This window comes from Annulohypoxylon truncatum (genome assembly GCF_022578515.1).
Source record: "Annulohypoxylon truncatum strain CBS 140777 unplaced genomic scaffold F4807scaffold_40, whole genome shotgun sequence".
In the NCBI taxonomy this organism is placed as follows: Eukaryota; Fungi; Ascomycota; class Sordariomycetes; order Xylariales; family Hypoxylaceae; genus Annulohypoxylon; species Annulohypoxylon truncatum.
In genome coordinates, this window is record NW_025953826.1 from 142,661 (window position 1) to 166,850 (window position 24,190).

The 24,190-nt window shown below is 47.8% G+C and overlaps 8 protein-coding genes across 8 annotated transcripts; 5 read left to right on the top strand and 3 right to left on the bottom strand.

The window, feature by feature from the left end:
* The first annotated feature begins 902 nt into the window (after positions 1–902).
* Positions 903–4,373, top strand: F4807DRAFT_272872 (uncharacterized protein). The gene is made up of 5 exons (XM_047994591.1): positions 903–1,260; positions 1,335–1,433; positions 1,493–2,136; positions 2,188–3,205; positions 3,282–4,373. The coding sequence occupies exons 1-5, from the start codon at positions 1,101–1,103 to the stop codon at positions 4,019–4,021; spliced, it is 2,661 nt and encodes an 886-aa protein (XP_047850230.1). The 5' UTR covers positions 903–1,100; the 3' UTR covers positions 4,022–4,373.
* Positions 4,374–4,953: 580 nt separating this feature from the next.
* F4807DRAFT_464392 (CT20-domain-containing protein) lies at positions 4,954–6,036 on the bottom strand (the record flags this gene model as incomplete). Its single annotated transcript, XM_048002118.1, has 2 exons — positions 4,954–5,711; positions 5,754–6,036. The coding sequence occupies 2 exons, from the start codon at positions 6,034–6,036 to the stop codon at positions 4,954–4,956; spliced, it is 1,041 nt and encodes a 346-aa protein (XP_047850231.1).
* A 374-nt stretch (positions 6,037–6,410) lies between these two features.
* On the top strand, positions 6,411–9,450 carry F4807DRAFT_442018 (Spc97/Spc98 family protein). Its single transcript, XM_047999431.1, has one exon. The coding sequence runs from the start codon at positions 6,543–6,545 to the stop codon at positions 9,390–9,392; it is 2,850 nt and encodes a 949-aa protein (XP_047850232.1). The 5' UTR covers positions 6,411–6,542; the 3' UTR covers positions 9,393–9,450.
* Positions 9,451–11,381, top strand: F4807DRAFT_442020 (DASH complex subunit Ask1-domain-containing protein). Its single transcript, XM_047999432.1, has 3 exons — positions 9,451–9,894; positions 9,969–11,109; positions 11,168–11,381. Exons 1-3 carry the CDS (start codon positions 9,697–9,699, stop codon positions 11,293–11,295), a joined length of 1,467 nt encoding a protein of 488 aa, XP_047850233.1. The 5' UTR covers positions 9,451–9,696; the 3' UTR covers positions 11,296–11,381.
* Positions 11,382–11,765: 384 nt separating this feature from the next.
* F4807DRAFT_272985 (uncharacterized protein) lies at positions 11,766–12,405 on the bottom strand. The gene is made up of 2 exons (XM_047994592.1): positions 12,360–12,405; positions 11,766–12,290 (listed from the first exon to the last, which is right to left on the bottom strand). Exon 2 carries the CDS (start codon positions 12,149–12,151, stop codon positions 11,843–11,845), a length of 309 nt encoding a protein of 102 aa, XP_047850234.1. The 5' UTR covers positions 12,152–12,290; positions 12,360–12,405; the 3' UTR covers positions 11,766–11,842.
* Positions 12,406–17,084: 4,679 nt separating this feature from the next.
* F4807DRAFT_442026 (cytochrome P450 61) lies at positions 17,085–19,867 on the top strand. The gene is made up of 4 exons (XM_047999433.1): positions 17,085–17,815; positions 17,888–18,038; positions 18,093–19,344; positions 19,398–19,867. Exons 1-4 carry the CDS (start codon positions 17,656–17,658, stop codon positions 19,434–19,436), a joined length of 1,602 nt encoding a protein of 533 aa, XP_047850235.1. The 5' UTR covers positions 17,085–17,655; the 3' UTR covers positions 19,437–19,867.
* A 1-nt stretch (position 19,868) lies between these two features.
* Positions 19,869–21,234, top strand: F4807DRAFT_273047 (Rhodanese-like protein). The gene is made up of 2 exons (XM_047994593.1): positions 19,869–20,324; positions 20,478–21,234. Exons 1-2 carry the CDS (start codon positions 20,091–20,093, stop codon positions 20,892–20,894), a joined length of 651 nt encoding a protein of 216 aa, XP_047850236.1. The 5' UTR covers positions 19,869–20,090; the 3' UTR covers positions 20,895–21,234.
* Positions 20,888–22,765, bottom strand: F4807DRAFT_442031 (Yip1-domain-containing protein). The gene is made up of 3 exons (XM_047999434.1): positions 22,576–22,765; positions 21,998–22,412; positions 20,888–21,860 (listed from the first exon to the last, which is right to left on the bottom strand). Exons 1-3 carry the CDS (start codon positions 22,618–22,620, stop codon positions 21,436–21,438), a joined length of 885 nt encoding a protein of 294 aa, XP_047850237.1. The 5' UTR covers positions 22,621–22,765; the 3' UTR covers positions 20,888–21,435.
* Between the last annotated feature and the right edge of the window lie 1,425 nt (positions 22,766–24,190).

Consider the following 24,190-nt stretch of genomic DNA (forward strand, 5'->3'; position numbering starts at 1 on the left):
GATAAGACAAAAGAGAATATCACATCGACAACATCCCAATAGGAACATGCTATCCTACAGGGATAAATCTTACGTGTGTGTCTTAATGTGTGTCTCTAGCTCGCCATTGGAACTTCCTTAGCTGCCTTATCCATCTTACGCAGTATAGACTCGGCCTGCTATGTAGGTACAGCTAGATTCTTGGCTGACTAGATAGTTTGTTACTCTAGTTCACAGCTCCAACTTCTCTCGCTGAATTGGAGTCGGCTCACTGGTCGTACTATAGTACTCAATGCTCGCTATCTCAGCATAGCTCTCTAACCTACTATATGGTAAATTGATCTTGAGCAATCATTGGCGCCAATGAGCGATGACCGGGCAAGTCTTGATATATATTATACCTACCAGCCGATACCATCAGCAAATACGGACGAGGCTCACCACTGGCCCAGATATGAGCTGACCTATTGGTCTAACCGGACTGAGCTACCGGTACACCCTCCACCAACGACCATGCGAGTGTGGAACATCTCACCCGAGCCTCGATCTTAGTATGTACGAGAGGGGGGCAAAAGCTTGCTTCTTTGTTTTCCAACCTGTCAACTTGAGCCGTTGTGTAATGATTATCCCTTCAAGCGTTGCATTGATGGTAGAACCCCTCGCTGGTAGCTGCTACTATCACTTGATTAGCAAGATTCGGACCAGCTGCCTCGCGTGTAAGTAGGTAGCTTTGAGAGATCTTTTTGTCCTGATTCACCTTTGCTACTGTCATCGTTCTTGCTTTCGGGATCGCCGTGTAAACCTCTTTATCGGTTGCCTTAGACAAAGACCACTCCCCTTTGATTTTATAGATACATCTTTTCTCGGATTTCAATATCCCTCCTCGACGACTTACTTAGCGTGGGTCTTTCGACAAATGAACTCCGGGGCTGTCATCGTCCGTGGGATCTAGACAACCCCAAAGTTTCCTTTGTCGTCGTGACGTTGCCTCGACTTACTCCCTCGGATTTCCGTTCTGTCAATACTAGCCCTGTCATGAAATGAGTCTCACTCACCAATACACCTTATCTCTACTCAAATAATCACGTAGTCGTTTCTCTCATCCAGAGACGAGGCACACTATGTATCGACATAGAATAGCATGGCTGGCCTGTACCACTGGTCTGCTGTCATCGACTATTCGCGCTCAGGACGATATCTTTGGACCAATCGGCGGCGGATGGGGCGGATGGATAACTAACCAGGTTAATTCAACGTTGTGTCAGTGGGGTTCGCTTCGAGGTGAGGCCCTACAATAACATACCTAGCTATCGCCGTTGCGTGACATCGTATGTATAAGTCTAACATCTGAATAGTTGCAACACTAAAAGATGTCGTCTATCTGGATGGCGGCGACCAAAGATTTGTCGCGGGTCTGAGCGACGGAACGATATCAGCGCCTCTTTTCTCAGACGGTATGCCATACATTCCGCAATTCTCTTCAAGCCAGATACGATCTAACTCTTCATCACAGACAATCCACTTGGACTTATCTGGACATATAACTTTAGTACCCCTTTCGATAAAAGCACAAATTTCAGCTCAATACTTGGCACTTTACCAAAAGGCGCGGCAACCAGCATTGCACCCAACTACGAAGATGGAGCATTGCTTGCTAACGATGCCGAATTCTTTCTATATGGTGGAATGTTCATAGCAACATCGACACAATCACTGCCGGATGGCAAATCGGTGCTAGGATATATGGCATCGGAGTACAATGACAATGGCCGCCCCTTCCACGTACAATTTCGGTCTGAAGATCTCCCTGATGGCATGACCCGGTTTGTCACTTTCGGTGCAGGCGCCAATGCCCCATCAGAGAATAAAGCGTGGTATTTTGGTGGATATCGTTCCGAATCCTGGGGTCAAATATACATCGCAAACTCTACCACCAATCCTACAAATGTGTCGAACACGTTTATGACACTCGATATGGCTGTGCAGCAACAAGAAGTTTGGACAAACACGACCCTACCAGTCGGAACGCAGAGTCGTGCAGGTCCATCCATGGTATGGGTTCCTGTTGGTGAACAAGGTATACTTGTGGTAGTGGGCGGTGTCACATATCCCGGATTTGACAACGATAATGGGACGTCTCAAAACGAGGCACAGAGTGTATGTCAAGGTCTTTTGATTATTGGAATGTGTTTACTAATAAAATCACAGAAAATTGATAGCCCATCATTCATGTCTACAATTGACGTATATGATGTTGCCGGCGACAAGTGGTATCGACAACCAACGCAGGGGGCTCCTCCCGCATTAACTAGGGGGTGCGCTGTAGTTGCTACCGCACAAGACAAATCCAGCTTCAATATCTACTATTACGGAGGGTATGATGGCATTAGTACTACTTCGGATTTCAATGATGATGTATGGGTACTTACGCTCCCGAGCTTTATGTGGATGAAGGTTTCCGGTGGCACACCGGAGCACGCTCGAGCCGGACACCAATGCGTGATGCCATATCCGGACCAGATGATCACTATTGGAGGTAGCACCTCCACAAAGGGTGATAGCCTCAAATGTCTCGACGGGGAGAGCCCATCAGTGCTTCAGGCTTACAATCTTACCCAGGCGGCGTGGATGGATTCCTATGATCCGAAGAGCTGGGATGAGTACGGTGTCCCCGAGATGATCCACATGATGATAGGAGGAAGCTACTCCGGCGGCGCAACTATGACCGCTCCATCTCCTGGTGGTTGGGCCACACCCGCGCTCGGCAGTGTTTTTGGTACTCCGTACAACACGTCAAAAATAACGACATATTATCCGTACAGCTCCGTCGGCCCCGGAAACGGTACTCGCGACGCGGCTCACAGCGGTGGCGGAGGAGGCACACCTGGTTGGGTCGGTGCCGTAATAGGCGTGGTTCTCGGTGTCGCCCTCATCACGGCCGTCGTAGTTGGTATCATCCTGTACAGGAAGAGAAAGTTTTTGAAGAAGAATAACAACATCAGGAGCGACCAATCAACAGACGATAACGGCAACAGCAAAGTCAAGTCCTGGATGCAAAATATGCAAGGCAGCAGAGCGCCAACCGTAGATGCCGAGGACGCCCGAACACAGTTCGACGGTATGGAGAGTCGGGGCGTCTCGCCAGGTCATCCAGAGATGGGGAACATGTACTCACCCGCCGAAATGCCAGATACGCCTCTCGTACCCATACAAGAGCTCATGGGTGGTAAGCTATACCTATTTTAACTGACATTTCTTCTTCACAGCCAGCTTAGATCTGATCGCTAATCAATTACGTGCAGACTCTCCGCGTCGAGCCGAGCTCTCAAGCGACACCGGAAGCATCCACAACGCCGGCTTCGTAGACCCGAAGCAGAACCCCTTCGCCTCGAACCCAAACACACCGCACTCCATCACCACGCCAACCACCCAGTTCCCCTTCGGCAGCACCGTATCGCACGACCACGCCTCCAGCATCGGCTCCCAGGGGCCGCCGCCACGGTACACGCAGAGGCCGGACTCGCCGCCGCTGGGGACCAACGACGCGCAGTACGGATCCATCGCCGGCATCGCCGTCTCCAACAACAACAGCAACATCAACAACAACAACTCCGGCTCCGACGTGCACTCGAACGTGGGCGGTGCAGATACTAGACCGCGTCCGCCAGCCGGGTCGAATCCGAACCGCAACACGGTGCTCAGCGGCGTAAGCGGCTTCAGCGACCGCGACGCCGGACACATGCGCCAGGCCAGCGATACGACGGTGAGCTCCGTGACCGTGGACGACTCGCACCAACAGCACCCGTCCTCATACCAGCAGCCCCAACAACATCAGGGGGTCTTTGATGGGCAGAACAGCCCGCCGCTGCCGGTCAGTCCGCCGAGCGTGGATACCATGGACGGCGCGAACGATTACATCAGCCACCAGCACTCGCAGCACTCGCGGAATGCGCAGGGAGGGAGCACAAGCAGTCCGAACCGCCAGAGCAATTTCATCGAGAGCGAGGATGACTTGGGGCCGGGGCGCGGAGAGGCAAGGTGATTTTGATCGGAGATCTATATCTCTCTTGAATTCTGAACACGAAAAAAAAGAAAGAAAAAAAAAAAAAACACAAGCAAACTAATGAATTTTCCGCGACTTTTTTTCTTCATGAGTTAGCTAAAAACTTCCTTTCCATATCTAAAGTATAGATACCATGGCGTTGTTTCTCATCTGGCTATTCGAGAAGGAACGGGTTTTTTTGGGCTGGGCTTGGGGCTGGACCGGGATAGGATAGGAAAGGAAAGGGAGGCGATGTGTTATTTTTCCCCGTATATACGTACATACGAGCCTGCTCTGAAGGCAGGACATGTCATTTTGGATATGTGATATGGATATGGATGATCGGACGCATTTGTATGCGCATGAGATGCAGAAAGAGGGGATGGACGACGAGACGACATACAAGTTTTTAGTGATCGATGGATCGATCAATCATTGAATCTCCAATTTAATAACGTGTTAATCTAATTGTCGGCTGAGTGAGACATACCATGCTACCATGATTGTACATAATTGAGCCTATACCGCAAGGTTCGCGGGTTTTATCACAAGGCTATACGACTGTTATGCCTTATAGTCAACATCCCAATTCTAGAAGGCACGGCTTTAAAGCGTTCATCTCTCCTAATACGCAAGATTGCTATAACCTCATTGTGTGTAAGGTTGTCTGAGATGCTCGTTAGTGAGGACCTAGTCTAGCTGGATGAGCATGGCTTTACCTCACTCTCTCAGAACTGCGTCGTTGGATGTAAATGACCAGAAACCTCGTATTAGGTCTCAATTAGCCCAGTTGCAGTCGAGGTACTACTCGCGAAATCCTTCGCAATGCTTTTACTCTCCACCATGTCTGATAGTGCGGTATGGTATGATGGTACTTCAGCACATCATTTAAACGCATGCCCTAGTCAATGTTCAAAGCGCCATCAATCTGCTCAACCCTTCTTCCGACCCGCCTTCCCCCTTCCCCGTCCCCTCGCCCCTCTCCCTCTCGCCGCACTTCCCCTCCCAGATCTCGTAGTCGGCGCCGCGCTAGGCTCCTCCTTCTCGCTCTCCTCCTCGTCAGCCTCTTCCTCGCCGTTATCTTCCTCTTCCACCACCTCCTCCTCTTCCTCGGCATCTTCTTCGACGTCCGGCTCGACGCTCTCGGCCTTCGCCCTCGCGGCCGCGCGCTTCTGCTTCTGAGCACCCCTGGTTCGCGCCGCGGGACTACTGGGCAGCGGCGTCTCCTGGTCGGTGTCTTCGACGGTGCTCGCCCGCGTCTTCGTCGTCGTGCTGCCCGCGACGCTCGCCGCATCGGCCGTCGAATCCGCGGCGCCCCTCGTGCCGCCTCGCTTGCGCTTTTTGCCCGCCACCGGCGCGGGTTTGCTGCTGGGTACGTCGATGTCGGCGTCCGACGGAGCCGACTCCTCGCCGGGCTTGGCCGCGGCGCGCTCCCACATGAGGTCGTGGAACTCGTGGGCGGGAAGGTCGAAGTCGTCGTATTTCTGCTCGGGCTCCTCCTCCTGGCCTTCGCCCTCGCCCTTGACGTAGTCGAAGGAGTTGTCGCGCTCGTCGATCGCTTCCATGTTGTAGAAGAGCCGGAGCTTGTCCCAGATACATGGGATGCGCGTGTGCGTCTCGACGTCAGGGTCGAAGCCGTGGTTGCGCAGGTGTTCTGAGATTGAGATCATACGGAAGTGTTTGTGTATGCCTGTATATTTAGGTAACATTAGATATCAGAGTCACAATTAACACGTAGCGTGGTGTGGTATATGTGACATGCCTGAAGGTTTCCAGCGAATAACTGCCTTGAACAGTGAAGCTTCCTGATCGTCGGTCCATAGGTTATTTAGGATCTCAGATGGTGGTGGCAGATTGGGCTTAGAAGCTGTAGGAGTATCGGCAGCACGTGGAGTATCTGCAGCTTGCGGGGTGTCTATATCCATAGCATCTTCGTCGCGAGCGGGAGTTGATGATGCCTTTGGCGTTGACACCTCTGCCAAGCTATTGGCCTTGGATTTCCTTTTCGGCGGCATACTGACTCTAACCCTCTGAGGGGGTATTGGCTTTTGATACAGATATCGAGTCTAGTTATTCTTGCTTATAATCACTTAATTCTGTTTCAAAAGGTGTCTCGAAAAAAAGCAGGCGAATTGTTGGGTTCTTGATTATAAAAACGATGAGATGTGAACTGACTCTAAAAAGAGCTTAAGCTTTAGAGCTTCCATCCAATTCAACAATTGCTGCAGCTAGGGACCTGTGGCTTAGCAGCTTCGTAGTAGACCGCGGGGCAAGGACGACACGTTAATTGATGTGGCTTGAGTAATATTTGTGGCTTGTTAAGTACGCGACTGTACACATGTGAACACCACGCGTTGTACCAAGGTACTTAGAGCATCTCTTCTTTCTCAACTCATCACACCAACTTATGAACCCGATGCTTGGATCTCAGGCACCTATCGGTAATCAGTCCTAATAAAGACTTAGGATTATCCTAATACCAAGAACAAATGAATTCTATATCATTCATTCTGAAGCCAAGATGGCAGATCAGTATACTGCCGACGTATTCGCCTTCCCGGATTTCGACCGGTCTTCAAAACTGTTGACTCTATCACCGGGGTTGAATACTGAATTCTTTCACTTAGATTTCGAAAAATCTGATAAGCCGAGCCAAGGTCACATCGGTGTCAAGCCCGCCAAAGCAGTCACCGATGGATTTTTCAAGCTACCAGATTCCCTAGCTCCACCTGAGGACCCAGTTCACGAAGAAGTTCCTTCTCCTAAACCGCTTCATGATGTGAATTTGCATGACCTCGATGTGTTTGACGAATCATGGCTTCAAGGTGACAAGCCAGAAGTGGCCGATGCCGAGTACAAAACATGGGATGTTTTCCTAGCACCGGATATTTCTCAGACAACACCCTTATTTCTCACTGAAGCTGGGCCAGGTGCATACGATGCCGCGTTAAAGCAGGCTGAGAATCCTCTCAAATTTGCAAATGCGGAGGATAACCTCATTCAAACCACCCCATACCTAACGGCGCTTTTGGCACTTGCATTCGGTAGAGGCTCAGTCTTCTTCTCCTGGGATGAAAAGAAGAGTAGCTTTGCCCCTGAATTAGACCAAATGAGAATATCCGGTCATTCTTCAGAAGTTCTACGAGGTATTCAACAACTCTGCCTAGAATGTGGAAATACCACTCGTTTTCTCTCCGCCTATGTACAAAACACATATAAGACACATCCAGGCGCAGCTAGGGTCGCTGTCGCAAAATCTGTGGATATGACTCTTCTAGTCATTCAGAATATCCTCGGAGTCAGGGCAAGGCAGACACAATCTCTTCTACAACTTCAGTCTCTCATCAGACCTATCCAATCAGTCCTTGCATACTTCAGAGCCCTTATAGTCAAAGTTTCAGAGGCCAAAACTGATGAACAAACATTATCCCTTATTTTCAAGGAAGCTCGAGACCTAGAGCATAGCAATGTGCTTCTTAGTGAAATCATGCGCGAGGTATTATCACGTGTCTCGGGACCATGGGCTCAGTTCGCAGAGAAGTGGATAGGAGTCAAATCTGAAGAAAGCACTCCATTAACTAAAGAGAACCCCGGCAATAGGTTTGTCAAGGTTGAAAACATTACCATTGTGGATGATTTTGGGTTTGAAACTGATGAGCGCGATTTCTTTCTCGACGACGCCCGTATGCCAGAGTTTATCCCCAGCGAAGTGGCTCCAGTCATGTTCGAGACGGGTAAAACTCTGCGACTTCTTCGTACTCATCATCCAGAACACCCACTATGCCAGGTGGAGTTCACCACGCAAAACAATCCGCCCTCTCTCCGGTGGCATTTCGATTGGAAGTCTATCAGACACTTACAGGAGGACGTTAAAAACTACGAGATGCGCATGTTTGCAAGTTTACAACATTGGTCTACAGATGCGAGTACAGCATCCCGATTGGCAAGCATGACAGGAAATACATCGGACGGACGTTATACCTTGGAATTCTTCGGGCAAGAAGAAGCCCAGCTTGAGAGACGATTGCTTGCATCTATTGCGGCTCTCGACAAGCCACTAACTAGCACTTCAGAGGAAGACAACCTGTCAAAGTTGCTAAATTCTAAACTATTCGATGAGGAATCTGTGGCCAAAGAGACGATCTCCGATTTCTCGCCACATTGGTCACTAATACCGTTTCACTCTTTCGGGCCTCTAGTTGCAGCTCAGGCGCGCATTATCAACCGGGAATACATGAGATTGCTCTTCAGTGCGCATCAGTTGCGGGATCATTTATCCTTGCAGAAACAATTCCACTTACTTGGCAATGGCGTGTTTTGTAGTCGCCTTTCCCACGCGCTGTTCGACCCCAACCTAGATACGGCCGAAAGAAAGTCGGGCGTTGCTCTAACTGGTGGTGTAATGGGACTTCGACTGACTGGAAGGGATACTTGGCCCCCGGCAAGTTCTGAACTCCGACTTGCTTTGATGGGCGTACTCGCAGAAAGTTATATATCCCCGTCATCTAAGACAATTTCAACGACGGACAAAAATCACGATATACCCGGCGATATTAGCTTTGCCGTACGAGATCTTTCAAATGAGGAAATCGATAAATGCTTGGACCCTGGCTCGTTAGAAGCTCTAGACTTTCTCCGGCTTTCCTACAAACCTCCGGCGCCACTCTCGCCAATTTTCCCTCCAATAATTCTATTAAAATATGATAAGGTATTCAAACTCCTGCTTCGGGTGCTACGAATGCTCTATGTTACGGAACAACTCTTCCAAAATACCCTTGCAAGAACATCGAATTGGCATGACATCGATAATACTTCGTTACGATTCCGTTTTGAGGCTCAACATTTCGTCACCAGTATAACTGCGTATTTCTTCGATACGGGCATCGAAATACCATGGAGGCGTTTCGTGATCTGGCTTGACGGTGTGGAGGACGTGCTTACGAAATCGGAGCCCGACCAGGGGGTACAAGTGCTGAGCCCAGATGAGGTGCGCGAAGAACATGAACGAATGCTAGATCATATCATGCACACGTTATTACTAAGAAAACGGCAGCAGCCGGTCATGAGATTGCTCGAGGATATATTTTCAGTAATTCTCAAGTTCTCCAAAGTGGCTCACATTGAAGCTTCAGGTAGCAGAGACAAAGAAGCCCAAGATTCGTCACCTAAACAGTTATATGCATCCTTCAAGAAGAAGGTAGACGTTTTCATGACTGTATGTCACGGTCTTATTGAAAAAGGGGGAAAGTCGACGAGAAACGAGGCGATGACTGATAGCGGAAAACGCGGCGAAGAAATAAAGGAGAACACGATCGATAAGCTTTTACTTAAGCTGGAGATGTCTGGTTACTACGGACATACGAGGCCTTGATGAACGATTAAATAGAAACATTGAAGATACCCGAATAAATAATGTTCATATTATGAGGATTTACCTTACTACGTTTAAGCCGTGAAGCAATATTTGCCCCTGACCTGGACTTCAATATAAGATTAACCCCTTAATTGCTTGCCCCAAGTAACTAACCCCCGCGGCTGCCCCCGCATCGCGTTCCCTGCCTTGGTGACGCGCAGCCCTAAAGCCCCGCTACCCAACCCAGTAAATTGTTTTCCTTCAGCGCGCAACATTCGGCTTCACTCTTCAACTCCGATTTTATAGCTACCAATGCGACAATATGTCTCGACCTGGCCCGTCTGCGGGCCGCAGCCTGACTTTGACAGAAGAATTAGAAAGACTTGAGCAATCAATTACTCTCACCCTACAAGAAATAGACCACAACTTCAGCAAAGCACACCGAATTGTCACCACCAGCATTCTGCCTCTCGTGGAACAATATGGCGAGCACTCGAAGGCCGTGTGGGAAGCTTCTCAGGTATGCATATGCATAATATACAGCTCCAAATCAATTATGATCGAGAGAGCGGCTGCTAACTTGCTACGTTACAGTTCTGGAAGCAGTTCTTCGAAGCATCTGCCAACGTGTCCCTTTCGGGATACGAGGAATTAGCCAACGACGACGAGACCACTACCGCTGAAGAGACTACACTCGATGAAACCACATCTGATTACAACAACACTACTTCTGAAGCCGACACCACAGCTGAGCCCTCCAATTACGCAGACCACCACCAAGAGCACCACAATCTCCCCGACGACTCTCTCCTCGTCGACACCGAAATGTCGGGCAGTACGCCGCGGCCCCCAGCCACCAAATCCCTAACACACATCCAGCAGCAAAATCAGCCCTCACAGAAGCCGAAACAGAAATTCGCCGGCTTCGAATCGCCCTACGAAAAGCTGCGGCGCGAACTCGGCGGCGACACCGCCATCTTTAGGGAAGAAGCGCAGTTCGCCTCCGACGACGACGACGAAGACAACAACAACAACAACAACAACAACGACGACGACGACGACGACGACAAGACCACGGACCTACCCACGCAGCGCACGGGCAAACTTCCTAACATGTCGATGACCCCGCGCTCGTCGTCGCTCCTCGAGCCCGACGTCCAGAGCACGGCGCGCAAGAACAAGGACCCGCTGCTGCACCGCGTGCTCGACAAGAACTACCGGCTGCAGGCGACGCCGCACAAGGGCGTGCCGCAGCCGCCGCTGGACCGCGGGTTCAGGGCCAGGCCGCTGTCGCCGGTGAAAGACGAGAGGGAGGCGAGAAGGCCCGGCGAGGGAGACGAGGATCGCACGAGGCGCGCGCTGTGGACGGATAGCCCGATGAGCTCGCCCGAGATGCCGGCGCCGAAGCTGAGGAGCGACTTGTACCATATGTCGCCTGTGCGGCTGGGCGGCAGGGGACGCGCGGGAGGAGCTGGTGCCGGTGCGGAGGGGCCGAGGACGCCTGGGGTTAGTGTGCAGACGCCCGGGACGGCGCGGAAGACGAGGGACGTGTTTGCTGAGGCGAAGGATAGGGGAAGGAATCTGGGCGTGGATGTTGGTGCGAAGGGGAAGGCGAAGAAGGACCCTGATGAGATAACCTGGGATAGCGATGATGATGATGACGAGTTCGGCGCGTTCAGTCCCCCGAAGACGATCCAGTTTGCGCTGCCGCCGAGTAAGCTGATGCAGACTCCTGGTAGGTCTTCCGCTATCGTTTGATGAGGAATTGGGTGAATGCTAATAGGAACGAATAGCACGAGAGGCGAGTAAGCGAATCGTCGATGACATCCTCATCACAGCCGGCGCGGCGCCGGAAACTTCGTCGGAGTACAGTCCGACTTTGGTCAAGATGAACCAGGATATCCTCGATGACACGTTCTGAGGGCCAGTTGGTTGTTGCTGTTGTCTAGAGGCAATGTGGCAGAGTTGTTACTAATGTAATACATGAAAGACGCACAAAAAGTCGGATCAGGTAGCAATAGTCGTTATTATGGTCGTAAGTAGACAAAACACAAGAGATACCCCCTATTCACTGCTCCCAATATGTATTTTGGTTCCCGTCATCAAGCAAACTAAACGACTACCTCACCTCAAGAAATGCGTTTCATATGTGCTAGCCATAAACCGAGAAACGCCAAAATATTGCCAGAGATTCCTCCCTTTCGTAACCCAAACCCAGGCAAAGTGCGCCTTCCCGGCGCATAAGGAAGCCATATCCGCAATGTTGATGCAGGGGGGAGATTTATCGATCTCCTCCTATTCCCCTATTTGTTGATTCGATACGCCTTTTTAGCATCAATCCCACCTAACTCCCGTGTCCTCGCTTCTTCGGGTATTCACAATTCAAAGAAGTGACCATGAGCAGCCGTTTCTCTGCCTAGGATAGACAGCAAGAACAGCTTCGCCGCAAATGGTCACTGCAGCGCTAGTCAGAAACCCATTTTTACTTGGTTCTTCTGCGCGGTCCTCATAAGCTCGGTTTCGGTTGAGCCGGAGTCGGAGCCGGAACCCGGACTGGAACAGGAGCTGGAACTGGAACTGTCTTTCTTGCTGGTGGGCTTGCTCTTGCTGTGCTTCTTGAGCAGGGCCTTGGCGCTGCCGAAGGAACTCGTCGAGAAGATGGAGGCTGAGTCGGAGGAGGTCTGTGGTTGTTGCTGCTGCTGCTGCTGGGCCTTCTCACCCTCGAGGATGGCGCTGAGCATGGCGGACGAGTGCGCTTTGTCTTGTGTGTGGCTCATGATGTCTTTTCTCACGAGGGGCTACGCGCAGGTAGACTTATCAAGGGCTTGAGAGTAACTATGATGTAGAGCAGAGTTTATGTTTTACTTATAGGAATATGCTCGCTTGTTTCGTTTGATCTAGTTGTTGGTAACTCCGCTTCGATTGTTCGGTACTCAGCAAAGCAAGGGAGGTCTTGTTGAAGAGGGGATGGTGATTATTATATACCTTATCCTACAAATGAAGAGGTATGCTTAATAAAATGATTGGTATCCCGCCTACACATTCACCACCCTACCAGCCCTACTTACTCTTTCCCGGGATACTACCTAATCGGGTGTCATCTCACACACATATGTCGATGATGAGGCGGTGCATTCGATGAGTCAGATGGCCACGTTCTAAACAGGTCTGATTAAGTAGGTGCCTACTAGTTGAAGAACTTGAAATTTTACCTATATATTAGTCTCGCATGTCAAGCTCGTCGAACGCGCAATTCTGAAGCAAGGGACTTCAGCAGGCTACAGGATATTCGTAGTCAAGTATACGCAACCAAATGCGTGAGATGTTGGAAAGTGAAATAGCATCTTGCCGCCAAGCCTTTCGAGGCATCTGGACCAAGCCTATCTCGGCAGGATTCCGATATCCGATTCTGACGGCCCCGGAGTTTGGAGCCATGTCCCGATGGTAAAAGCCGGCCGATGAGGTGCGTCACGCCGGAAATATCAGGCACTGAATCTTGGTTGCCTGGAAGAATGTAGGTGTAGTTGTTGCCTGGTTCTTAACTGGCAGACTGGATCTCGTCAGGCAGATACTGTGGAGGAGGTATGTAGTTCACATCGTCCGCTTATAAGCCTCAATCCTTTTCAAAGCTTATCAGGGGTACATCATATATGGAGTTGAGCTAAGAGAATGCAACGTCAATTCTTCGAATAGGTGACTCACTGGTCAGAATGTGCATCCAGGCACTGTTAGTTTCCTTCTCAATTCGGCTTTTTACATCAGATTAAGCGAACATAGAACAAGAGAGTCGTCAACATCAAGTTGGAGTCTCTCGGTGCCGACAGCTTGACCGACTATTTGGCTTTTGTCAAGACGTCGACATCACATATGCAGGCTTCGTATATAGAGCATGTCACCTAGTTGGTGACGACTTTTGAATACAACTCTATCTGCTTTACATGCCTTTAGCTGGATAGGTCCCTTAGCATGATATTACAGTCCACGAGAGAATGTATACGCTGAGAGGAACCTATGTCTTGGGAGACATACTACTACGGGAAGCACTCCCCGATTCATTACATGACGGTGAGTATCCGAATCATACTGTAGCAATGGGCTCCGATGTTCGAGATAGGGGTAAAGCTCAAGACTGGACACAACGCTTGTTGTGTCAACTCACTATGTCCATAACGTGGCCTCGAAATGTCGTGATCATGTCTTATTAGTGGTGATTCCATGACCAATGATTGTCGTTTATATTTGGCCGATTGTGCCTTATTACTCTAATTTTTGAACTTCGATAAAAGAGGTATATCATTTTAACGACTTCATTACCATATACATTCTCCCCTCCCCTAAATACTTAGGTAGCTACCTGTCAGGGGTTTAGTCCTTCGTCGAAGACTGTGTTATAAAGTCAGTGGGAGTAGCAGGTATCTTGTCTTTGGCTCACTTGTATGTAGTACTAGACCTTGATTAACGCATGTCCCTTCTCTAAACTCCTTTGGGGCCTTCGGCCCCTTGAATGTTCGTCCTATTTTCTATATAGGCTGTAGCTAACTACCTAGGTAACTGCTATTTATCCACTTGCTCTCAGTTCCTGACGCTACCATGAATCAAACTCAAGCCGTTTACAACACTACATACCAAAGTAAATCTAAACATTCGTATGGGAGCAAATATATAAACTCAGTGATGGTGTCATTAAAGACACGCACATATTAGTTATCCATAACTGGATTGGTAGAAATCACATAGGCTAAATAAACGCATTACCTTGCTGTCTACCTAACTAGGCATGTTATAGATATTTTATGGATTAATCAGCCGAGGTTTAGAGAAGAATGACATGACTAGGTAGTAGGAACAGAAGATAGTTGAACAGGAGTCGATATGATCCTTGTCCTACCATCTTCATTTGACACTTTCTTATGCCCCTTCTCTTGATCAAGCCCCAAACTCTCTATTTCCAACAATATCCTAACTGTAACAAGTTGTGATAGAATAAAACTGTTGATTTTAAGTGTGCCTATTCTCCGTCTTCGATTGGCTTGGCACTAACTTAATATACCGGGCACATTATCAATCTTTTTCTATAGCATCTGAGTAAGACCGGTCCTGATCATCGACTTCATAGTTCTTTCAAGTCTAGAACCACCTTTCGAGATCCTCAAAGCCATGTGCTTAAATCAGATAAGTGTGGGTGTTGTAGCCGCAATAGTACCATAGCGGGAAAATACGTAGCTTAATAATGATTTGAAAGTTAAATAATTATTAATATACCTTAAGAAATTTAAATAATTATTAGAAATTAAATAATTATTAAAAATATAAAAATTATTATTTATATTTATAATTAATAAATAATTATTAAATTAAGTTTTTAAAGTTATTAATTAAATAATTTATATAATAATAAAACCGATAATAAATTATAATTTTTTTATAATTTATTTATTATTTTATAATTTTTAAACTTTAATAAAATTTTTAAAGTTTTAATATTTTTAATATTATTTATTTTTTTTTATTTATTTTTATTTTTATTCGTTTTTTTTAATTTTTTTTATTTATAATAATAATAATAATAATAATAATAATAATAATAATAATAATAATAATAATAATAATAATAATAATAATAATATTAAAATTAATATTTATAAAAAAAAATTTAAAATTATTTTTTTTTTATATATATTATTATAAAAAATTTAAAAATTTTTTTTTTTTTTATATATATATATACGTTTATTTTTTATATATATATTATTTATTTTTATAATATTTTAATATTTTTATTAATATTTATATATTAAGTTTATATTTTTTTATTAATTTTTATATATTAAATTATTTTAATATTAATATTAATAAATTTATAAATTTATAAAAATTAATAAAATATAATAAATATATAAACGCGTAAATTTATAAAATTATAAATTTATAAAATTATAAATTAATAAAATAATAAAATTATAAATTTATAAATTTTTAAATTAATAAAATTATAAATTTATAAATTTATAACTTATAAATTTATAAATTTATAAACTTTATTTTTATTTTTATTAATAATAATAAAAATAAAAATAAAAAATAAAAAATTTATTTAAATATATTTTTTAATAAATATTTTAATTTTTTAATAATCATTTAAATTTTTTAATAATTATTTACATTTATTAATAATTATTTATTTGATAATTATAATTAAATGAAAGTATTATAATGATAATGGGCTATGGTTTTTACGGAAGGTAAATTATTGTCCGATAGCGGGGGTTCCTGGTATGGTATTTATAAAAGTGGCATTATTGCGAATGCCTCATGAACTTTCGATGATGGGACCATTGAGCGTTGCTGAACCGGCCTAGCTCGTGGATAACCATGACTTTCAAGATTGAGAATACGTAGACTGCACCCCTTTTAAACTTCTAGAGTTATGTGATGGCATAGTTGGTTTCCCTAATAGAACACTCCTGTCATTGAAGCTTCTGGTATCGAGCGTTTGTGGTAGTGGATTATGGTAGAGTTGGGCGGATGCGATTAGCCTGTATTCTACATCGCCATCACCTCTATGCAATGTTACTTTGGTTTAGTTTTATATAAGTGTTATGACCTTTGGTTAATAAGAAAGCTTTGAACAAACCAATGTTTCAATTGCGTAGCTACGTAGTAGTTATGGGTTGGATGGCTTGTGGCTATGAGGTTTCGCTAAGAATCTCCAATATTATACGAACCTTATTCACGATATCTTGTAGTTAATTTCATTAGCCACCATAAATAATTGTAGCACCTGCTCTTTTCAAACAGGCCGGTGATGACAAGCTTTTACTAGAGCTGAGGTCACCAATACGCTGCTGAATTGTTCGCTTCATAATGACGTGCGTTCCGGGAAGCCGGGAAGCTGAGGCTGTATCGGATATGAGATTAAAAGAGCGATTGCAATTTTTGATGCATAAAGTCGAGAATGTAATTTAGATTACCAATTCTATTGATGTATTGAGTCTAGCATCTACTTTTACCCCTGCGTCGCCAAACCCCCTAAACTTTTCGATCGCGTCCATGCGTAACCGCTCACCCGGACTTTTGCCGTCGTATTCGTATTTTAGCTATCCCGCGAAGCGTAAGCGGTGAGTGGAGGAGTGAGGGACCTAGCTCCGATAATTGGCCAATTCGATGCTAATGAAACCCAATTTGGCCAATTTGGCGATGGTAGTTCCCCGGTGGTGATTTGCATTGCATCACCCAGACAGGGGGGCTCTTTATTTTTCAACAAAAGCTTGGATGCTTGGAATGGAGATGAGACCGGCTTGCGTGTTATATGTACGAATGAGCTGATGCAGTCTGATAATAACTCTCATCACTCTGGCTCCTCTTGACAGAACGAGAAAATCATCGTATCATTCCTACTTCGCAGGTTCGCGCGCGGAAATAGGATGTCAAAGTGACGGAAAGGTACCGCACTGTAGCCCTGTCACTGTCAACGGGTAACCAGTAGCACAAATCAAATGTCTCCGTTATGGTCTGGAGTAATAGTGGAGACGGAGTTATACGTACTGCGTAGTAGAAAGTATCAATGGAACACAAGGATACAAGATTGCATGCATCTCCTATGCTTGTAACTTCCAAATGGACAATAGAACGATTTGGGTAACAAGGGCAAGTTTCTGCAACATTCTTGCAGTAAGAACGGTAAGTACATGTGTAAGCTGGCCAATCAGTGGAAAGAGATAGTCTGTCATTAATCTTTAGTATGTCAAATAGACTCAATCATGGAACCTAGCGAGGTAATGAACGGATATTGAACTATCCGATACTTTGAGTTTGACCGTATCCTAGATGTAGCCGAGTTCCCACTGCCAAGACGGTCAGAAGTACATGTTCGTCTACATAACTGTGCAGGGGTACCTTGGTATGAACTGTATGAACCAGTAAGAAAAAAAAAAGGGTTCTCTGATAATCAAATAATCTCAATCAACAAAATTTAGCGGATTCCCTGCGATATCCACAATCTTTTCTCTTCTCGGTTTCCTTCTTTACCCCTTCATCCTCCTACCCTCCTACCCTCCTCGCGTCTCTACTTCTCTGTTTTGAAGAAGGGTCGTCCTCCTATATCTCCTGACCTTCCTCACTCTCTTTCCCTCCTCGACCGGCGCTGACACGGTCTTCGGGAGTTTCTTTTGGCCTGCGAACGGATTTCTGGATTCCTCGATTACTGATAGGTCGCGCGGCGCATATATAAAACTACTCTCTTTCCGCGCGTAAGCCGATACGACTTCCACTCGTGGTCGCCATGGCGAACGCCACGAGTTTTACCTCGCCTCTGGCGGACTTCAAGCTCGCCTCTGGCAACCTGCCTCCTCAGGTCGACCATGTTCTCGACAGTATCGCAAATGCCAGTGTCATGACATGGGTTTTCACACTCCTTGCTCTAGCTGTCGCATATGATCAGAGTATGTCTCAAGTCTCCCAAGAGACCTAGATAGTACCAATGGGACCGAATTGGCTAACCAAACCTGCAACAGTCAGCTATTTCATGCAGAAGGGCTCCATCGTTGGGCCCTCCTTCAAGTTGCCTTTCATGGGCCCCTTTCTCGAGTCCCTAAATCCAAAGTTCGAGGAGTATGTCGGGAAATGGAACAGCGGCCCCTTAAGCTGCGTCTCTATTTTCCACAAGTGAGTTACCCCGTCCGTGACGCATTTTCCCAACATCGCTAAACTCTTATCTAGGTTCGTCGTTATTGCCTCCACTCGCGATTTGTCTCGAAAGGTTTTCAACTCTCCAACATACGTGAAGCCATGCGTCGTCGATATCGCCACCAAAATCTTGGGAGAAGACAGCTGGGTATTCTTGGATGGAAAAGCCCATGTTGACTACCGTAAGGGTTTGAATGGCCTATTCACCCGTAGAGCCCTCGAGTGCTATCTCCCCGGCCAGGAAGCTGTCTATAAGCAATACTTCGCCAGATTCCTCAACATTACTAAGCAAGCTGGTGGCCAGCCCGTTCCTTTCATGCACGAATTCCGTGAGCTGATGTGCACGGTTTCGCTTCGTACCTTTGCCGGATACTATATGCCCGACTCTGCTTTAAAGAAGATTGCCGACGACTACTACCTTGTTACTGCCGCTCTTGACCTCGTCAACTTCCCGATCATCATTCCGTACACCCGAACCTGGTACGGCAAGAAAGCTGCTAGTATGGTTATGGACGAGCTTGCTAAGTGTGCTGCTAAGTCGAAGGTTCGCATGGCTGCCGGCGGCGACATCACCTGTATTATGGACGCTTGGATCAAGGACATGATCGACTCCAAGAGGTGGGTTGAGGCCAATGAGAAGGGGCTTTCCACCGAAGGTATGGTGAAGCCGTCTCCTCTACTTCGCGAATTCAGCGATATGGAGATTTCTCGAACTCTCTTCACCTTCCTTTTCGCTTCCCAGGATGCTACGTCCAGCGCTGCCACCAACTTGTTCCAGGTCTTGGCCAACCGCCCCGACGTGTTAGACCGCGTCCGCGAGGAGAACTACCGTGTGCGAAACGGCGACATCTATGCCCCTGTGAGCTTGGATCAGCTTGAATCAATGACGTACACTCGTGCGGTTGTCCGAGAACTTTTGCGATGGCGCCCTCCTGTCCTCATGGTCCCTTACAAGGCCAAGAAGGCTTTCCCCGTTACCGACTCTTACACTGTTCCCAAGGGTGCCATGATTATCCCGACCACTTACATGGCTCTTCGTGATCCCGAGGTATATGAGAACCCCGATGAGTTTGACCCCGAGCGGTACTACACCGGAGATGCGGAGGAGAAGGGTGCCAAGAACTACTTGGTGTTTGGTACTGGTCCTCACTACTGTCTCGGTCAGCACTACGCTCAGCTCAACTTGGCTCTCATGGTCGGGAAGGCTGCAATCCAACTGGACTGGAAGCACCACGCGACACCTGAATCTGATTCGATCAAGGTGTTCGCCACTATTTTCCCCAAGGTATGTTTTATATGATCCCACTTGGAATTGTCCGTTGACTAATGTTCTGTTAGGATGACTGCCCGTTGACCTTCAACGAGAGGAAATGGTAAAAAAGATGTCAGTCAAGTTGGATCTTGTTAAGCCTTGGCGCAAGTGAGGGTGAGACGAGACATCGTATAACGAAAGAAACGAAACCAAAATAGTAATTGTAATGAAGTCTTGTATATATGTTATCGCTGAGGATGGGTCGCGATCAACGACTCTTAGAATGTCCATAGCGGTGAATTAGACCAACTTGAACAAATCAAACTTTCTGGATGGATGCTGCTGAAGTGGTATGAAAGGAATGGCTGATGGATGATATTGGGGGCGAAGTAGATATGAGGAAGGAAAGAGCTGAATAAATGACGAGGGGTGTAACATAAGGAATCCAGATTATGATTTTCAACTTTGAATGTAGATGAGGTGCAGGCATGTGATGACTTTTCTAGCACTCCATATAATCGTGTACGTACCAATCAATAAAGTACCAATGGAAACTAGCGGCCCTGACATCACATTGACGGAAATTTAGCTGAGCTCGTCCAAACTGACCAATCCGAGAGCTCGGAGATCTTTCAATTCTTCAGCGTCGATAAAGCCGATTTGTGATACCGAAAGACATTAGTACTTCAGTGGGTGGCCCCGAACCAACAATTGCGTATAGCGCACACCTACCTATCTTTTCGCAGTCGCGAGACATCCATATCTCTACTTCGACCGTAATGGCGACGAGACGATTAGCTGCCGCCTCCTTGCGCGGGGCAAGCGCAAGAGCTACGGCCTCGGCTGCGCCTTGTCTACACGCACCGCGAGCTTCGTTCAGCTCGGCTTCTCAAGCACCACGGAACTCAATCCCGAGGCCGCAACTGCGGATGCTGCGCAACATTGCGCGCGAGCGTCGCTGTCACTCGGACCCGCCGAACTATCCGAAGAGTCAGTTCTGGTCCTTCGAGCAGGTGCGCCGCCGTTTCCCCCCTCCTCCTCTTCATTCATTCATTCTTCTTTGCCCCCTTCTCTTCCCTTCCCTTCCCTTCCCTCCCCCCTTACCCTTACCCCTTACCAAACCCACCATTCTCCTAAATAACTAACAACCCAACCCCTCCTTAAAGATCAAAGTAGCCCTCAGCCCAGCGAACACATCGAAGCCACGCGTAACCCTAATCGACGTGCGCGAGCCGGACGAGGTGCGCGAGACGGGGCGGATCCCGGGGGCGCTGAACGTGCCGATCATGTCGCAGGCGGACAGCTTCTTCCTCAGCGCGGACGAGTTCCGGGACCGGTACGGGTTCGAGCGGCCCGGCGACGGCGGCGAGGACGAGAAGATCGTGTTCTACTGCAAGGCCGGCGTGCGCAGCCGGTCCGCCGCCGAGCTGGCCATGCAGGCTGGCTGGAAGAACGTCGGCGAGTACGCCGGCAGCTGGCTTGACTGGGTTAAGAATGGTGGGGATATACAGATTGGTGGTAAGGTACGGAAGGCGGAGAAGGAGAAGGAGAAGGGGAAGGGGGATGGCGAGGGTGGGCGGTAGGCGGGTGGATTCTGGAGGTAGAGGGGGATGTGTGGAAGATGAAGCAGCTCACTGTTTTCTTTTCCTGGCCCCTACCTCTTATGTATTTTAAAAACGGTTTCAGAGGAATGAATCTCCAAGGGCCAGCTATGAAGTAAACAGGGCAGCGAGCTTCAATAAACAAACACCAGCTGTCTAGGACCTAAGTTCAACAACATACTATACTTCCTTGAGCATCAAAAATCGTAGAGATCATGCAGTTCAAAACTAGGCAGATCAGACCAAGTTGATATTACATTGGTACATGAAAGGTATCAGCTAGTAGTGTACGCAACACTGTTCAGTCCAGTCCAGCCCAGTCCGGCTCGGTTCGGTTCATTTTCTCAGACCCTGCCAAACGCCAGAAAAGCACGATGCCAGTCGACCCAGCTCAGCCCACAATCTCGACATCCGCCTCGCCATCGCGGCAAGTATTCCGTTCTCTCCTCTCACGAATCTTGGAACCTGGTACACATACATAACACACACGACCCTCTTATCACAATCCTTAGAACTACAATCCTCAGAACAGTCTGGGCGCTCCGTCGCCTCCAGCGGCAGGAGGCGTATCGCCCTCCGTACCGCCTGAAACGGGGCTACCGGCGGCGAAGAAAAGGACCTTAATCGCAATAGCCAGGCCGCCGTGGAGGGCGACGACGAGGATGAGCAGGACCTTGCTGGTCTGGCGGTCGGTAGCGCTGAGGACGGGGTACAGGTTGCGCAGCAGGAAGGCGACGCTGAGGCCGAAGCCGACGCCGACGAAGACCCAGTTGAGGATCGTGATGGGCGACCAGCTGATCAGCGCCACCGGGATCCAGATCAGGTTCGCGTAGCCGTACAGCGCCCAGCACTCGAGCAGGTTCGCCGACTCCGACCCGAAGTACCGCAGCGCGCCGAAGAGGACGACGGGCAGGACGAGCGTGTATCCGTAGATGAGGCCGGCGGCGCCTATATGTATTCGCAGATCTTCGTTAGCATGTGCTCACTCATACCCTCTACTCTAAACTTCCACTCTTCCTCCCCTTCTTCCTCCCTCCAAGCAGCCAAAGGGTCTGGATATAAGTATAAGCATAGTCAAAACGTACCGCTCAACAGCTTAAAATCATAAGCAAACGGCCCCTTCCCCTCGCTAGCGAGGTACTGGCTAATCGTACCCCCCAGGAACAAGATCAACACCACGGTCGTCGCGATCCAGAAGGGCCCGTACAGGTCCGGGTTGCCCTCGAGCACGTCGAGGAAGTTGGCGCGCGGGTACAGCGCGGCCCAGCACCGCGCCAGCACGCTCGAGGTGTCCACGTCGAAGAACTGCGCGTAGAAGTGCAGCGACCACAGGTACCGCTTCGACGAGCCGACGCCTGTCCCGGATGACGAGTGGCCTGCGGTTGCTGGTGGAGGCAGGCCGCTCGCGCCGAGGGTCGAGGCGCCCTTGCGGCTCGTGTCGCCGAAGTTCGAGTTGTGGAATTCGAGGTCTTCTTGCAGGTCTGTGTGGCCGAGGTCGCCCTGCGATTTTTGAGCGTGTTAGTTTATATTAATATCTTTTGGAGGGTGGCCAAGTAGATGTCTCGGTAGTATGTCTAGGGTCATGGATTGATAGTAGCATTTGCGGCATCATTCATACGCCGCGCAATGCTGTGCTGTGCTGAGCTCTAGAGTTGAAGCGTACCTCGTCATCGACGTCGACGACGGCATCGTAGCCTGCGTTCGGCATCTTTGCTTCGTCCCCGTCAGGTCCTAGTAGACAGCTGGTTGATAAAACGTCGAGGTTGGTACGAAATGTCCGAATTAGGTGTGCTCGCTACCCAATATGTTGTCTCGAGATATTAATTTGTAAGGTAGTTGAAGCTGCAGCTTCGTCACTGTTTAAGGACACGGAAGCACGCCGATCATTGGCCGCGTTTAATTTACTTAGTGCAAGCTTCAGCGACGACTTTTTATTGGTTAAAGGAAGTCTGACTAAGAAGTACCCAAGTACCTTTTCAATCTTAACTTTTCCCATTGCCTCATTGAACATAACCAGTATTTTACAGATGGGTATGATTATGAACCTATCTATATTATTTGATTAGAATATAGAATTCTTCCTGTAAATATAGTTTGTACATATCAATATGTCATTTTTGGTTAAGAGTAGGTATTTGACAACACTGGTGTATCGATCAAAACTTTCTATGAGAATCCGAGTTCGATTTTCAACGGTGCGCCGAGGGTCTAATTACGCAGAAGACAGGTATTCATGAGGCTTCCTTTGGACTATGTAGAGAAAAGTCCCATGCACTTGGCACCCACTGTCACATTCACTTCATCAGGGACACATCAAATCATGTGCATCGCGACTTCCATTGCCACTGAACTAGACTATGCTACTTTCCGCATGAAGAATCCATCGCAGTGGTCGAGAGAATGTCTAATCCCACCCATTCGTATTCGTAGCGTGCTCATGATACACCCCAAACCAGTACGCCGAAGAAATGGGACATAGAGACGAATAGTTTACTTCAGCTTCTTCTTGGGTCGGAGCTGGTTGGTGTGGCCGCACTTGCGCTTGCGGCAGTTGGTGGCACGGGGAGGAAGACGGGCCTTTTATTTCATTCGCTTGTCAGCAAGACTTGAACGCATTATAGAACCAAGTACCGGGGCGAACTCACGTAGCACTTGCGGCAGATCATCTTGTCGCAGTTGAACTTGGAAGCGAGGGCCTTGAGCGAAGGCTCGATGATGCCACCACGGAGACGGAGGACCAAGTGGAGGGTAGACTCCTTCTGGATGTTGTAGTCGGAGAGGGTTCGGCCGTCCTCGAGCTGCTTGCCGGCGAAGATCAATCGCTGCTGGTCGGGAGGAATTCCTTCCTTGTCCTGAATCTTGGACTTGACATTGTCGATGGTGTCGGAAGACTCCACCTCGAGGGTGATAGTCTTGCCCGTAAGGGTCTTCACGAAGCTATTTTTTGAGAGTTAGCTGTTTTTCGGTTCGGTCGGTCGTCGATGCTGTGCGGTGCGATGCGCATTTGGGTTTCGCGGTTAGGGAATAACTTACATCTGCACTATAGACACATCTTGGTTAGCATCATACGATCAAAATCATCGAGATATAATTATATGGCGGCATTGACTTACTTTTGCTGTCTGTCGCGAATAATGTGGTTTGGGGAGAAGTCGAAGATGATGTCGGCTTGGAAATTCGGTGGGGGTTTGAAATTCCGCACAAACGAACCCTACCTGTGGATTGAAGGTCACCTGACTCTGGTTTTTCGAATGTGGCGCTTCTGCAAGGAAATTTCT

What these genes read in the sequence shown, in the direction of transcription:
- F4807DRAFT_272872 (XM_047994591.1), top strand. Translation starts at nt 1,101, where the DNA reads ATGTATCGACATAGAATAGCATGGCTGGCCTGTACCACTGGTCTGCTG. An exon ending in TCAGTGGGGTTCGCTTCGAG is followed by an intron (nt 1,261 to 1,334) that starts GTGAGGCCCTAC and finishes ACATCTGAATAG; the next exon opens with TTGCAACACTAAAAGATGTC. An exon ending in AGCGCCTCTTTTCTCAGACG is followed by an intron (nt 1,434 to 1,492) that starts GTATGCCATACA and finishes TCTTCATCACAG; the next exon opens with ACAATCCACTTGGACTTATC.
- F4807DRAFT_442018 (XM_047999431.1), top strand. Translation starts at nt 6,543, where the DNA reads ATGGCAGATCAGTATACTGCCGACGTATTCGCCTTCCCGGATTTCGAC.
- F4807DRAFT_442020 (XM_047999432.1), top strand. Translation starts at nt 9,697, where the DNA reads ATGTCTCGACCTGGCCCGTCTGCGGGCCGCAGCCTGACTTTGACAGAA. An exon ending in CCGTGTGGGAAGCTTCTCAG is followed by an intron (nt 9,895 to 9,968) that starts GTATGCATATGC and finishes GCTACGTTACAG; the next exon opens with TTCTGGAAGCAGTTCTTCGA. An exon ending in TAAGCTGATGCAGACTCCTG is followed by an intron (nt 11,110 to 11,167) that starts GTAGGTCTTCCG and finishes AGGAACGAATAG; the next exon opens with CACGAGAGGCGAGTAAGCGA.
- F4807DRAFT_272985 (XM_047994592.1), bottom strand. Translation starts at nt 12,151, where the DNA reads ATGAGCCACACACAAGACAAAGCGCACTCGTCCGCCATGCTCAGCGCC.
- F4807DRAFT_442026 (XM_047999433.1), top strand. Translation starts at nt 17,656, where the DNA reads ATGGCGAACGCCACGAGTTTTACCTCGCCTCTGGCGGACTTCAAGCTC. An exon ending in AGCTGTCGCATATGATCAGA is followed by an intron (nt 17,816 to 17,887) that starts GTATGTCTCAAG and finishes AACCTGCAACAG; the next exon opens with TCAGCTATTTCATGCAGAAG. An exon ending in TGCGTCTCTATTTTCCACAA is followed by an intron (nt 18,039 to 18,092) that starts GTGAGTTACCCC and finishes ACTCTTATCTAG; the next exon opens with GTTCGTCGTTATTGCCTCCA.
- F4807DRAFT_273047 (XM_047994593.1), top strand. Translation starts at nt 20,091, where the DNA reads ATGGCGACGAGACGATTAGCTGCCGCCTCCTTGCGCGGGGCAAGCGCA. An exon ending in AGTTCTGGTCCTTCGAGCAG is followed by an intron (nt 20,325 to 20,477) that starts GTGCGCCGCCGT and finishes CCCTCCTTAAAG; the next exon opens with ATCAAAGTAGCCCTCAGCCC.
- F4807DRAFT_442031 (XM_047999434.1), bottom strand. Translation starts at nt 22,620, where the DNA reads ATGCCGAACGCAGGCTACGATGCCGTCGTCGACGTCGATGACGAG. An exon ending in TCGTCGACGTCGATGACGAG is followed by an intron (nt 22,413 to 22,575) that starts GTACGCTTCAAC and finishes CAAAAATCGCAG; the next exon opens with GGCGACCTCGGCCACACAGA. An exon ending in TGATTTTAAGCTGTTGAGCG is followed by an intron (nt 21,861 to 21,997) that starts GTACGTTTTGAC and finishes GAATACATATAG; the next exon opens with GCGCCGCCGGCCTCATCTAC.